Here is a 13,773-nt window from a genome sequence, read left to right on the forward strand (position 1 = left end):
AAGGAAAATTTACAAAATTAAAAAAAAAACTTTGAAACAAACATTGTAAACAGAATATTTTTATTTTGTAATTAAGAAAAAAATTCATCGTTTAGACATAAAAATATAAGATTTTGTAAAAAAATAATTCGGTACCAGACCATTTGGTGATAATTCTTTTGCTATACGTTCAACATTCACCATATTATTATTGTTTAATTGCGATAATTTTTCATCCATATTTTCTAATAATGATTTAAATTTCATCAAAGTTTGTCTTGATTCTTTCGATGTAATCGTTTCAATTTTTCGTATAAAATTTGTTTGTATAAAATGAAATAATTTTAAAAATTGACGACCATAAATGGATAACATTTTATGACCAGACATTGAAAGAAATGCATCCAATAATAATGCTGTTAATTGATCATATGGTTGATCATTCAATATCATTGCCAACCATTTCCAACCATATTGTATATTATGTGGATGTTCTTCCACGGGCATATTACATTGTATAATGGATGAATACAGTTCCATTAATGAAAACATTCTTGATTGAAATGTTTCTTCCTTTTCTAATTGACCATTTTTATCCAATTGATAACCACAAACAACAGTGTATTCAATTTCATTTTGATTCATTGTCCGAGTGGGAAAATATGGTATTACATATGGACAATGTAGATATAAATGTGAAAGAAATATATCACCAAACATTGGAACGTTTGACCATAATATTATAATAACTGGTGCTAATTTTAATGATATATTTTGTTGTTTGCTTGCTACAGTCTATTAAACAAATCAACGAAAAATGAATGAATGAATGAAAGGGTTATTCAGAATTCAGAGAGAATTTTCAAACCAAAAAAAACTTACCAATATAATTCTTACGGCCGTATTAATGGCAAAATGATATGAATAATCAGTATCACTAATATGAATTTTTTTCCCTCTATGTTCAAAATATTTTTGTCCAAACAAATTCAATAATCTGGATACTTTTTCACGTAAATGTTCAACCGATATATTACTTATAGTATTGATTATACTACGAACATACAGCTGTAATGCTGTACGTAATGGTTTTTTCAATTCATTATCCTGAAATTGTTGACAAAGATTTTCAAATTTTAGCAATTTTGATTGATATTCAATGTAAATATTATGGGATGATTGAAATTTATTTTTTACAATATTTTCTTGAGCATTATCAGCATTATTGTTATTGATTACGGGTTGCACAATCATCTCATTATTTGATTCAATGAACTTTTCAATGGACAGGTTGTTGGATTTTGATTCATTTCGCTGTTGTTGTTGTTGTTGTTGTTGTACAGGTGTGTGTTTTTTCAATTCTTTGAATCGATTGAAAAATTTTTCATTAATTTTTAAAAATTCTTTCAATTTATTTTCACATAATATCCTATCATCATCGCTGTATTCATTTCTTGATAAAAGTAATACTTCAATATCTTGTTCTAATAATTTGGCAATATTTCTTTGATGATTTAGATCATCATCGTTTGGAAATTCTTTCAAACAATCATCAAACATTCGAATAGAATTATTAATTTTTTCCTTTGAAACATTTATCTGCATACGTAATTCATTTTGTTTTTCTTTCAATAATATTCTATGTTTTTCTTCAATTTCTTTTAATTTTAGATTACGGTTTTTATTTTCATTATTAATATCATCATTCGCTGATGATGATGATATTGATTGTGGCCTTATTGAATTGTCCAATTCTTCTTGTAATTGTCGAATTTCTTGATCATATTTTTTCTGAAATCTCATCGATTCAAGTAGATATTTTTTCTGTATCATACGCATTTGATCTTCATAATTTTTCATCATTGATTCATTTTTTTCATTCCATTTACGTTGTTGTTGTTCTAATCGTTGAATGACTTCAATTTTTTTTTGTTTTTCATAATTTTTCAACTCAATATCGGTTATTGAAAAATTTGGATCATTAGATCTTTCATCATCTACATTATCATCAATGATCAAATGATCAAGTGAATCGATAAGTTTTTCATGATGATGATTATTATCAATACCATTCTTATTAGAGTTGATTGTTGGCAATGATGATAGTTGCGATTTATTCGATAATGCTAATTGAATTTTTGTTGATGGTGATAGATTTAATGTGGCTAAATTTTGTTTAACCGAATTGACAATTTCCTGAAACCAAAAGAAAAAATTATCAATAAAAAAAATTCGATCGAGTTTTATCACAATCAAACAAACATACCTCGGTACGTCCTTCTTCTTTCCAATTACAATCATATTTTAATTGACCTTTTTTGGTTTGTTTTAATGCTTCAACGATTGTCGACATTTTTGTTTTAAGAAAAAAAATTCAAAAAATCCTATCTTTTGATTGAAAATAGCGGCATTTTTTCTTCCCGGTCACATTTTTTTTCCATTCATCAGCTGATTGGAATATTTCTGGAACGTATTTTATGAATAGCAAATTCGAACTGAAAAAAATTCAAATTTTCAAATTTTTTCAAATAACGCGCTCGCGCGTACGGAAAATATCTTTTGACATTTAAAAACCGATGATAATCCCTTCGTTAATCCAACCCTGACGACGACGATGAAGAAAAAAGACGTCGACAACAACAACAACAACAAAAATTCCATCCAATTTAGCTAGAATTCTATTTTTTGAATCAGAAAAAATGAAAAAGAAAAACCGAAAACAACATGACAAAGAAAAAATGTGACATGATAGTTTTGTTTTTTGTTTGTTTGTTTGAATTGCGAAAAAAACAGAAAAGAAAAGATTAAGCTATTTTTAAACACACACACCAACAAAAGACAAAGACAATGACTATCAGAGGATTCTCTATGTCTTTATCATCATCATCATTTTGTCTCTTTTAGCATCTTTTGAAATGATCTGTAAAAACAAAAACAAAAAAAAACTATTTCGACCGCAACGGCAAACATTTATTTTGTTGAATAGAAATCAGAATTTGGAAAAAGAAACTGCTGAAGAGCGATAATCTTGGTCTAAGTAAGCAACAAATCAATAATCAATAATCGATTATCAAGGGTTTTTTCCTCTTCAGAAATTCTTTTTTTTCAAAAAAAAAAAAAAAAAAATCCCATCGTGTATAACATGTGAACCAAAAAACCAAACCAAACGAAACACAGACACAAACACACACACACCACATGCATGCACCATGTGCTCCATAACATCCTCGAAATGATGATGATGATAATTTTTCTATATCCACAAATGCTTCTACCAATGTGTTTTTACTCTCAGGAAAAAAAGAAGAAATTCATTCATTCATCACACACAATCATCGTTGTCGTCGTCGTCCAAAAATGCATGCTTGTTGATCATCATCACCAAAACAACACACTGTGTGTGTGTTTGAAGACAAAATTTTATCATTAAAAAGTTGTTATAAGGGAACGACGAAAAGAAACCTATATATAAATCATATCACAAAATTTTCTTTCGTTCGTTCGTTTAAATTACTTTGGTGACATTTTTTTTAAACAAACATTTCTTGTCTAATCAATCAATCAATAAAGATAATGTTGAATAAGAAAATCAATCAATAAATTATCAATTAAAATTGGCGATAATATTGGTGGGAGAAAAATGCGATCAACATAAACTCGTGTTTGTCTTTCACAGTGTCTGTGTGACTTGATGCAATGTGTAAAGATCACCAAGCCACTAGCAATTTTGTTCACAGATAAATTTTAATCGTTGTCGTCGTGGTTGTCGTTGTTGAATTTTTCCGAATTAAATTTAAAACAATCATTCGACAAAACGTTTGTTCGTTCGTTTCTTTTCCTTTTCATCATCATCATAATCATCGTTGAAAATTCTTGTTTTTTGCGGCTGAATTCCACCACCAAAAAACAAACAATTAAAATTTAGTAAGTCGTATTTTCTTTTCTCTTTTCTTTGATGAATGATTTCTTTCTCTCATCTGACATATATTTTACCCACAAACATGGTTAATTAGTTGATTTATTGATTTTTTTTTTTTGAATTGAAAAAGTGAAAAAATGAAGAAAAATTTTCAAAAATCTTCAGAATAGATCAGATTGTGAGTCGAATCTACAAGTGCGCATGTCTTATTCGAATTTTTTTTTCGAACATTCGAAAATCTGAATTTCAATTGAAATTTTTGAATTTTAAGATTTCAAATCTTAAAATGTTTTAAATTTTAAATTCATTTTTTTCCATCTCAGATTTTTAAAAATCTTGTTATCATTTCTGATGTTTGTTCCTTTGCTTTTTGTGCTCAAAATTCGTTCGAATCCATTTTATCGAAATTCGAATCTTTTTTTTAAAATTAAAATTCGAAAGAGTAAAATGAAAAAAACACCATTTGAAAAAGCATGCTTTTTTTGTGTTTCTTCACTTGTATGAATGATTTTTTCTTTCGTGGAAAAAATATGATGATAATGGTGTGATAGGTTAAATTGAAAACGAAATGAAAATTATCATCATCAATGTTTTCGAAATTCCAAAATGGTAGTGGCATTTTTTTCAACAATTTTCTTTGAAAAATTGGTTTTTGCTACAATTTTTGTTTTCTTCTTGCACAAACTACTGCATCATTCATTCATTTATTGATTCTTCACAATTCAGATGATAAAGATTTTTTGCTACTACGAACAAAATTGGCTATATAGCCGTCAAGAATTGACTTTTTCCACACTTTTTTCGCTACTTTTCTTCATCATCACATTATATAGGATTTCATTTCTATTTGACGATTTCATCATATGCATGTATGGAATTTATTCTCATTCAAAAAGTGAGAGAGAGGTCATCATCAGAAAACAACAACAACAACAAAAACGATATAATCTTTTGAGAACAGACGACCGGCATCGTTTCATCGTGAAAAAAAATTCGAGTTTCATTAGATTTTTTGTTGCTGTTTGTTTGTTTTTCCAAAAGATAAAAATTTTCAACAAAATTTTTTTCCCCACTGAATGGTAAGATAAGAAATGTTCACAAATGAATAAAATCAGCTTAAAGGTCAAATGCCATATCGCCAAACAACGACGACGAAAACGACAAATATTCATTTCTTCAAAGAAAATAAATTGTGAATTTCGATATTTTTTTTCTTTTGCTTGAATCTGATGATCGTTTAGATGTCATTTTTGTTGTTGTTGTTTTTTCATTTATTTAAACATCTAAATTTCATCCAGCATTTAGTGTTGTAGTTGTTGTTGTCTTCAATGTGTGTGTGCAATGAAATTCATATAATAATAATCTAATATAATCAACGTTTTCGTCTTCTTCGTAGTCGTTGTTGTTGGATGATCATGATGACCTTGTTGATCTTTTTCTTTTTCTTTTTTGGTTTTTCTTCAATTTTTTTTATCACATCAAAAAACATACAGAAGTTATTCTCTAAAAAAAGTATTTTTCTTCTGTTTTTCGTTTCGTTTTCCAGAACAAACAGAAAAATCGAATGCGGTTTTAAGGGAGATAGGATAGCGGAGAGATGCACTATCGAATCAAAAGAATCGATAGTTTGATTCGATGGTGATGACATTGCAAATAAAATTCGAAATTCGAATCTTCGATGTTTTTTTGATGTTTCGGTTCGAAAAATATCACATCATATTGTGGTGGATATCTTTGATGCCATTGATAAACACACTGAATCATTGTCTCCCTCTCTGTGTGTGTGATGTGTTAATCTTTTTTTCTTGTTGCTGCTTCGATTTCACATGTACATTTCCTTCCTATTTTGAAAAAAAATCTTGTTTTTTTAATTGAACCAAAATTAAATGAAAAAAACCAACTAAAACACCACCCGCAAACACGGTATTTTTCAATATATACGATGAAATGGCAATATTCATGATCCATTTGTTGTAATAGGTTGGTGATGATGATAATGCAAAAAATGAGATCAAATTGAATCAAAAAACCAATTTGTGTTTTTTTTTTCAACCAGAAAAAACAACAACAAGCAAACTTGATATAATAAAACTTTTGTTTATCATATATGATTAAATACATGGTGTGATGTATTAGAAGAAAGAAAAAAAATCCAAATAATGATAATATAATGATGATAATGATGATTATCAAATGTTTTATTAGAAGAAAAAAATCCATCTAATAGAGTTTTTAATGTTTGTATGGTTTTTTTTCTTATTGAAAAGATAGAAAATCTATAGGAAAAAAACCACATGTGTGTTTTTTTTCTCCATTTTCTAAATTTATTATTTTTCTCACGAATATTGACATTATATTTGGACATTATTAACAAAAAAAGAGAAACACGACACACACACAGAGAATCATTGATCCGTAAATCATCGATTCCATGGTGACCTTACCTCACCTTCATTCCTATTTTTTTTGTTATTGTTAACTTTTGATCTTTTTTTTTGTTGTTGTATTTTTTCATTGATTTTCTCATTTTCTTTTCTTTTCTAGGTTTTTTTAAATAGAAATTCTTTGCTGTTTTGGCTGAAAAATTATTTACACAACATTCAGACACTTTTACAAGCACTTTAACCCTTTTTTTACAAAAATAAAAACTGAATCCAATAATTCAAGTGATAAAATCTATTTGTACAATCATAATGCCTTCAGCATGTAGTACTGATCCTCCTCCTTCATCATCGACAACAACAACAACAACAGAATCAGAATCATCATCATCAACAACAACATTAAATGGTGAATCGAATGGTAATGGTCAAACATTATCGAATGATTTAATAACCAGTCAAAATGGTAATAATCATCATTCATCAACAACAACAACAACAAAAATGGTAACAACAAATGGTGATGGTTTTACCGAAGAAGATGTTGATGATGAATTACCATCAATTGTTAATAATAATACTGCCAATGATCAACAAGTAAAAAATGATGATGACATTGATGATATTGATGGTAAATCATCAAAACCATCATCAGCAAATATTATTGATGAAAGTTTTGTATTAATTCATGATAATAGTTTTAATATTAAATTATCGGCACCGGGTATCGAAACATTTGATCTACAAGTTAGTCCAGTTGAATTGGTACAAGAAATTAATCATCAATTAATTGATCGTGAAGATACTTGTCATCGTACTTGTTTTTCATTACAATTGGACGGTGTAACATTGGATAATTTTTCCGAATTAAAAAATATTGATGGTCTCAAAGAAGGTTCAATGATTCGTGTTATTGAAGAACCATATACTGTTCGTGAAGCTCGAATTCATGTACGTCATGTACGAGATCTTTTAAAATCATTGGATATGTCTGATTCATATAATGGTGTTGATTGTAATTCATTATCATTTATGAATATTATTGCTCAAAATGATCTTTCCGATATAAAGAAAACAAATAAATCATTACGATCAGATTTATTGGATTGTCTTCCACCTGATTATGTTCTTCCAATTACTGATCAATCAAACAATAATAATGGTAGTAATAATAATAATAATAATAATAACAATGTAAATAATCAATCGGTGACCAATAATAATTCGATCAATAATACAAATGGTAATAATACTAATATCAATCAAAATAATAATAATCAACAAGGATTAGGGATCAATAAAGGTTGTGATGTTCAATTAACACCATTAGAGCCACAAATCAAAGATCTTCCAAAAACACCATCTGCCTTGAAAGTTCTTACAGCATCCGGTTGGAATCCACCACCTGGTCATAGAAAATTACGTGGTGATTTAATGTATCTTTATGTAGTTACATTGGAAGAAAAACGATTTCATATCACATCATCAACTCGTGGTTTTTATGTAAATCTTTCTACTGATGAAGTGTTCAATCCTAAACCATCGAATCCGAAATTAATTTTTCATTCATTGGTTGAATTACTAAGTCATATAAGTGCCGCTTTCAAACGTAATTATTCAATTATACAGAAACGTCGTTATCAACGACATCCATTTGAACGTTTAGTTACACCATATCAGGTTTATACTTGGGCAGCACCACAAATTGATCATACTGTTGATTCGATTCGTGCTGAAGATGCTTTTTCATCAAAACTTGGATATGAAGAACATATGCCCGGTCAAACAAGAGATTGGAATGAAGAATTACAAACAACAAGAGAATTGCCAAGAAAAACTCTTTCCGAACGTATTATTCGTGAAAGAGCTATTTTTAAAGTTCATTCGGATTTTGTTGCAGCCGCTACACGTGGTGCAATGGCTGTTGTTGATGGAAATGTATTGGCTTTAAATCCAAACGAAGATACAAAAATGCAAATGTTTATTTGGAATAATATTTTTTTCTCATTAGGATTCGATGTTCGTGATCATTATAAAGAAGTGGGTGGTGATGCTGCCGCTTATGCTGCACCATCCAATGATTTACATGGTGTACGTGCCTATTCATCACTTAATATCGATGGTCTTTATACATTAGCTACGGCTGTTGTTGATTATAAAGGTTATCGTGTTACTGCTCAAAGTATAATTCCTGGAATACTCGAACGTGATCAAGAACAATCGGTTGTATATGGATCTATTGATTTTGGTAAAAATGTTGTATCACATCCAAAATATTTGGAATTGCTTAAAAAAGCCGGTTCTGTATTGAAAATTGTTCCACATAAAGTGATTAGTCAAGGTGGTGAAATGGTAGAGATTTGTTCATCGGTCGAATGTAAAGGAATTATCGGTAATGATGGACGACATTATATATTGGATTTGTTACGAACATTTCCACCGGATCCACATTATGTTTTGAACGATGGTGAAGAATTAAGTCAAGAAATGCGTGATGCTGGTTATCCACGTCGTCATAAACATAAACTATCATCATTACGTCAAGAGCTTATTGATGCATTTTTTGAATCACGTTATTTATTATTCATTCGAATGGCTTCATTCTATCTGCAACAATCTGATACGGATAATAAACTTGGATTACTTAATAAAAATAAACAACAAGCACAAATTGAATCTCAATCAAAATCTGATATTGATAATGATGATGATGAAAAGAAAACTGTCAATGAAGAAGAAACGAATAAAGATGATACAAAACAAGAATCATCCACTACATCAGACAAAAAAGATGATGAAATATCAAAGGATTATGAAAAGATTGCCGAAAAAATTGTATCACCAGTCAAAATTGATGAAAAAACAACAGCAAATGTATCGACTTCTACCGAAAATGAAACAATTGTAAATGAAAATGAACAACATAATACGAAAGAAATTATTCGAAAAGCTGCTAACGATGTTGGATCGTTAAGTGATTGTGAATTTGATGTTCGTTTTAATCCGGATATTTTTTCACCTGGTGTTGTTCACGCTGATAGCGATTCCGAAACATTCAAAAGGCAAAAACAATTGATTAAAGATGCAGCAGAATTTTTAGTCAAAATACAGATTCCAACTTTGGTAATCAATATTAAATTAAGAAAAAAGTTTATTCAATTGATAATTGTTTTTTTTCCTGTATATTCTGTAGGTACGAGAATTGTTAGACCATTCAATATATCTATACGATGGTTTGACATTGACCGATGCTTTCCGTTCGCGTGGAATCAACATCAGATATTTGGGTAAATTTACCGAAATTCTTTCCAAACAACAATCATTGGATTATGCTATGGTAATTTTGATGAATTTTTATCTGTTTTATTTTTTTATGATTATTATATTTTTTTTACACAATTTAGTCAATTGCTGTTTGCGAGTTAATTTGTCGTTCAATCAAACATATGTTTGTCAATTATATGCAAAGTGTTGAAGTTGTTTACATGGCAACAGCCATCAGTCATTTTTTGAATTGTTTCCTTTCATCGACAGTCACACAACCATCAATCATCGATGAAATAGGCAAACATTCAAAACGAAGAGGAAAAAAATTCCGAAATGGTCGTATGGTGATTTCACCGAATGAAAATGGTGCCGGAAAAAATGTTATTGATCGACAAAGTTTTGATTGGCTTTCATTGACACCGAAATCATTTTGGACACAATTACGTAACGAAATGGATAGTTATTATGGTTGGATTGCACCGAAAGATATTGATTCAGTGGAATCATTATTATATCGATATTCAATACAAAAAATTTCTTTACTTCGTATTGTTTGTATTCGTACTGGCATACAGGTTTTGCTTCGTGAATATAATTTTGATCATAAAAGTCGTCCAGCATTTACTGATGATGATATATTGAATGTTTTTCCAATTGTCAAACATATTTCACCACGTGCTAATGATGCATATAATTTATTTCAAAATGGACAACGAAAAATTTCGGAAGGAAATATTCGTGATGGATATGATTATATTTCTGAAGCCTTAAATCTATTCAATAGTGTTTATGGTCCATTACATCCGGATATTGTACAATGTCTTCGATTATTGGGTCGTATCAATTATGTACTTGGTGATTATAGTGAAGCATGTTCATATCAACAGAAGGCTGTTCTAATGAGTGAAAAAGTTAATGGAATTGATCATCCACATACCATTACTGAATACGTGAGTAAACATAAACATCATATAAATTATCATTATCAATTTCAATTAATCAATTACTTTTATTTTTTTAAAGAATTTTCTTGCCTTATATAGTTTTGCTAATTCACAAATATCAGCTGCATTAAAATTTTTATATCGTACACGTTATTTACTTTCATTGATTCATAGTCAAAATCATCCGGAAATGGCCATTATTGATGTAAGTGTTCTTTATCGAATGACAATTATTCTTTTTTATTCATTTAATCAACTTACAATTACAGAGCAATATTGGTCTTATATTACATGCTATTGGTGAATATGATTATTCATTACGTTTTTTGGAACATGCTTTACAATTGAATCTACGATATTTTGGAAAAAGAAATTTAAAAGTAGCATTAAGTTATCATCTTTTGGCACGAACATTAAGTTGTATGGGTGATTTTCGTGGTGCATTGAATAATGAAAAAGAAACCTATATGATTTATAAAAAAGAATTGGGTGAAAATCATGAAAAAACTAAAGAAAGTTCCGATTGTTTACGACATCTAACTAATCAGGCTGTTGTATTGCAGAAAAAAATGAATGAAATTTATAAAGGCAATATGAATACAATTATACCGCCAATACAGATACAGCCACCATCAATTAATTCGGTGATGGAATTATTGAATGTTATAAATGGTATATTATTTTTGCATATAAGCGCACAAGATGTAGAAAATCTTCGTGAATTACAAACGATAAAAACAAAACGGCAACAAAATCAACAACAACAACAATTAGATCAAGAACAAGAACCGGCATTACAATTGAATAATGATGATTATCAAGAAAATCAACAACAACAACAACAATCTAGCTCAAAATCAACAAATACTAACAATACTAGTGACAATAATGATTTAGATAATTTTAATGATAATAATAATAGTGCAATTACTGCTGCATCTTCATAATCAACCGAGGAAGAACTGTGTCCACTAATTTCTTCTTTTTTCTCAAATTACCATTCACCAGACACACACGTCTTGGCGTTTATCATCAGGGTCATCATTATCATCACGGAATCGATAAATCAAATCTCATATTGCTGCCACATTTGATCGAAAACAATTTTTTTTACCACAAACATTTATTATAATCTTTCGTATCATTGTGATTATTATTTTTTTTCTTTTTACTCTTCTCTTCTAAAACCGGAATTCGATCAACACGATTTGAAGAGGACAACAACAACAACAACATCAAAAACCGATGAAATTCAATTCATTCATGCTACCACTAACAACATCTTTTTTTTATATAAAAAAATATACAAATTCAAATCTCACGAAACAAATATCTGTTGATTGCCAAAATAATTCATTGAATAATTTTTATCGAATCAATGTTTACCACACACACAAAACAAAACAAAAAACTTTTTAGTGATTTTCTATATTGAGATATGATGATGATGATCATCATCATTTATATAACATGCATTTTGTTTCATTATTTTTTTTTTGTAGTATTTTTCTGTTTGTTTTGTTAATGAATTCTTAGTTGATTTGCACAAATTTTTAGTATCTTTTTTCTTTTCTTTTTTTCAAATGTAGTGTTTCTCATTGATATTCTATTATATTTTTTTTTCATTTTTGTTTCTTGTAGTTTGTTTTTTTTTCTCGTTCGATATTTTAGTGTGTTGAATATTTTTTTTTCTTCTCATTCGAAATTATTAATGAAAATAAAATTTAATATTTTTTTTTCCTCGTTTTGAATACGACAACAATGTGTTTGAATTATTTATTTGAATGTTTGAATTCAATGAATTTTTTTTCTTGATAGAAATTGAAATTTTGTTTTTTTTTTTGAAGAAAAAATGTCGGGAACATTTATCAATTTGAATGAAGTTGAACAACAACGACCAGAAGATGGTGAACTTGATGGTGATGATGACACCATGGAAACAACAGAACAACAACAACAACAACAAATATCATCATCGATATCAATTGCCGGTTTAAATATTGATGAAATTGTTGAATATATACAATATGATCAATCGATCATATGGAATATAATCGATGATTTAGGTTCAATTTATCAATGGCGATATAGGAATCAACGTTTTCGTAAAGTAAACAATATGAATGGTCGTAGTCATATATTATTACGACCAATCATATCTGAACAATTATGGAATGAATTTAAATTACGTATGTATGAAAATCGTTTCATTCTCATAACGTTAACCGGTGGAAAAAAATCACATATAATGTTATATTATTGTCATCGTCGTGTAATGAATGTTTTACCGGGTCAAAATTTATTAATTTTCGGTCCTGTTTCGATTTGTTTTAATGATTTTATCGATATTAATTGTGAATCAATTTTTGAATTAGAACGTATGCGACATATACATTTACATGGACGTGGTTTTAAATTTCGTGTACAATCTAATTCACATAAATTATTTCTTTATCCAACCGATATAATTGATGGTAAAATTAATTTCAAATGGATACAACAATTACCACCACCAACACCAACACCAACACCAACGATTGATAATCAATCGGCGGCTGATAATCAAAATCAACAACAACAACAACAAAATAATAATATCCACAATGATAATGAATCAACATTGATGAATGATCATTCAATACCGATTATTAATGAAGATTCATTGTAAAAAAATTAAAATAAAATTTTGTAAAAATAAATTCTGTTTTTAATGTAATCGATGGAACATAGATGGCGCTCCAAAGGATTATCCGTTTCGAATTTCGATTTGTTTCGGAAAAAAAAATATTTTCGAATTTCGATTAGTATGCAATAACCACACAGAACCAATAATAAATTTGCAAAACTTTTTTTCATTTTTTCCCGAATTTTAATTGTGCTAGATTGTTGTTGTTGTTGATGTTTTTGCAAACACAAGTGTTAAAACACCACGACGATGCCTATACCAAAAAATCAATCCGATCCTGCATTATCCGAACATGTTTTTGTACGTTTAATCATAATGTTCAAATCGGCACCAGATAAAATAAGTTTTGAACATGAATTACATGTATCATCCAAAATAACAATATCAACTATTGAACGATGGATTTATGGTTGGTATCCAACATTACGTAATAAACCGATCAGATATTATCATTCTGGTAATGAAATAAATCCTGATGTTGATCTTGTTTCAATGGATTTTAATTCACAGTTACAGATTATTTGTGAATTTCAACAATGATCCAAAAAATCCTTTCATCGAAAATACACACACACACATTTCATGGCTATAGCTTCA

General features: G+C 28.9%; 3 protein-coding genes across 3 annotated transcripts; 2 read left to right on the top strand and 1 right to left on the bottom strand.

Annotated features, from left to right (window-relative positions):
- Window positions 1-43: 43 nt before the first annotated feature.
- Window positions 44-2,778, bottom strand: Gle1 (Gle1 RNA export mediator). Its single transcript, XM_075822629.1, has 3 exons — window positions 2,246-2,778; window positions 862-2,175; window positions 44-774 (listed from the first exon to the last, which is right to left on the bottom strand). The coding sequence occupies exons 1-3, from the start codon at window positions 2,330-2,332 to the stop codon at window positions 85-87; spliced, it is 2,091 nt and encodes a 696-aa protein (XP_075678744.1). The 5' UTR covers window positions 2,333-2,778; the 3' UTR covers window positions 44-84.
- Window positions 2,779-3,150: 372 nt separating this feature from the next.
- clu (clustered mitochondria protein homolog) lies at window positions 3,151-12,243 on the top strand. The gene is made up of 6 exons (XM_075822628.1): window positions 3,151-3,903; window positions 6,443-9,402; window positions 9,473-9,616; window positions 9,684-10,496; window positions 10,570-10,695; window positions 10,760-12,243. Exons 2-6 carry the CDS (start codon window positions 6,592-6,594, stop codon window positions 11,435-11,437), a joined length of 4,572 nt encoding a protein of 1,523 aa, XP_075678743.1. The 5' UTR covers window positions 3,151-3,903; window positions 6,443-6,591; the 3' UTR covers window positions 11,438-12,243.
- A 99-nt stretch (window positions 12,244-12,342) lies between these two features.
- LOC113796879 (uncharacterized) lies at window positions 12,343-13,189 on the top strand. Its single transcript, XM_027347169.2, has one exon. It carries the CDS (start codon window positions 12,343-12,345, stop codon window positions 13,156-13,158), a length of 816 nt encoding a protein of 271 aa, XP_027202970.2. The 3' UTR covers window positions 13,159-13,189.
- Window positions 13,190-13,773: the final 584 nt, after the last annotated feature.

This window comes from Dermatophagoides pteronyssinus, unplaced genomic scaffold, assembly GCF_027571235.1.
Source record: "Dermatophagoides pteronyssinus isolate colony J.1.1.1.1 unplaced genomic scaffold, Derpt_VIB-CSIC_2022.12 sq0018, whole genome shotgun sequence".
NCBI lineage: Eukaryota > Metazoa > Arthropoda > Arachnida > Sarcoptiformes > Pyroglyphidae > Dermatophagoides > Dermatophagoides pteronyssinus.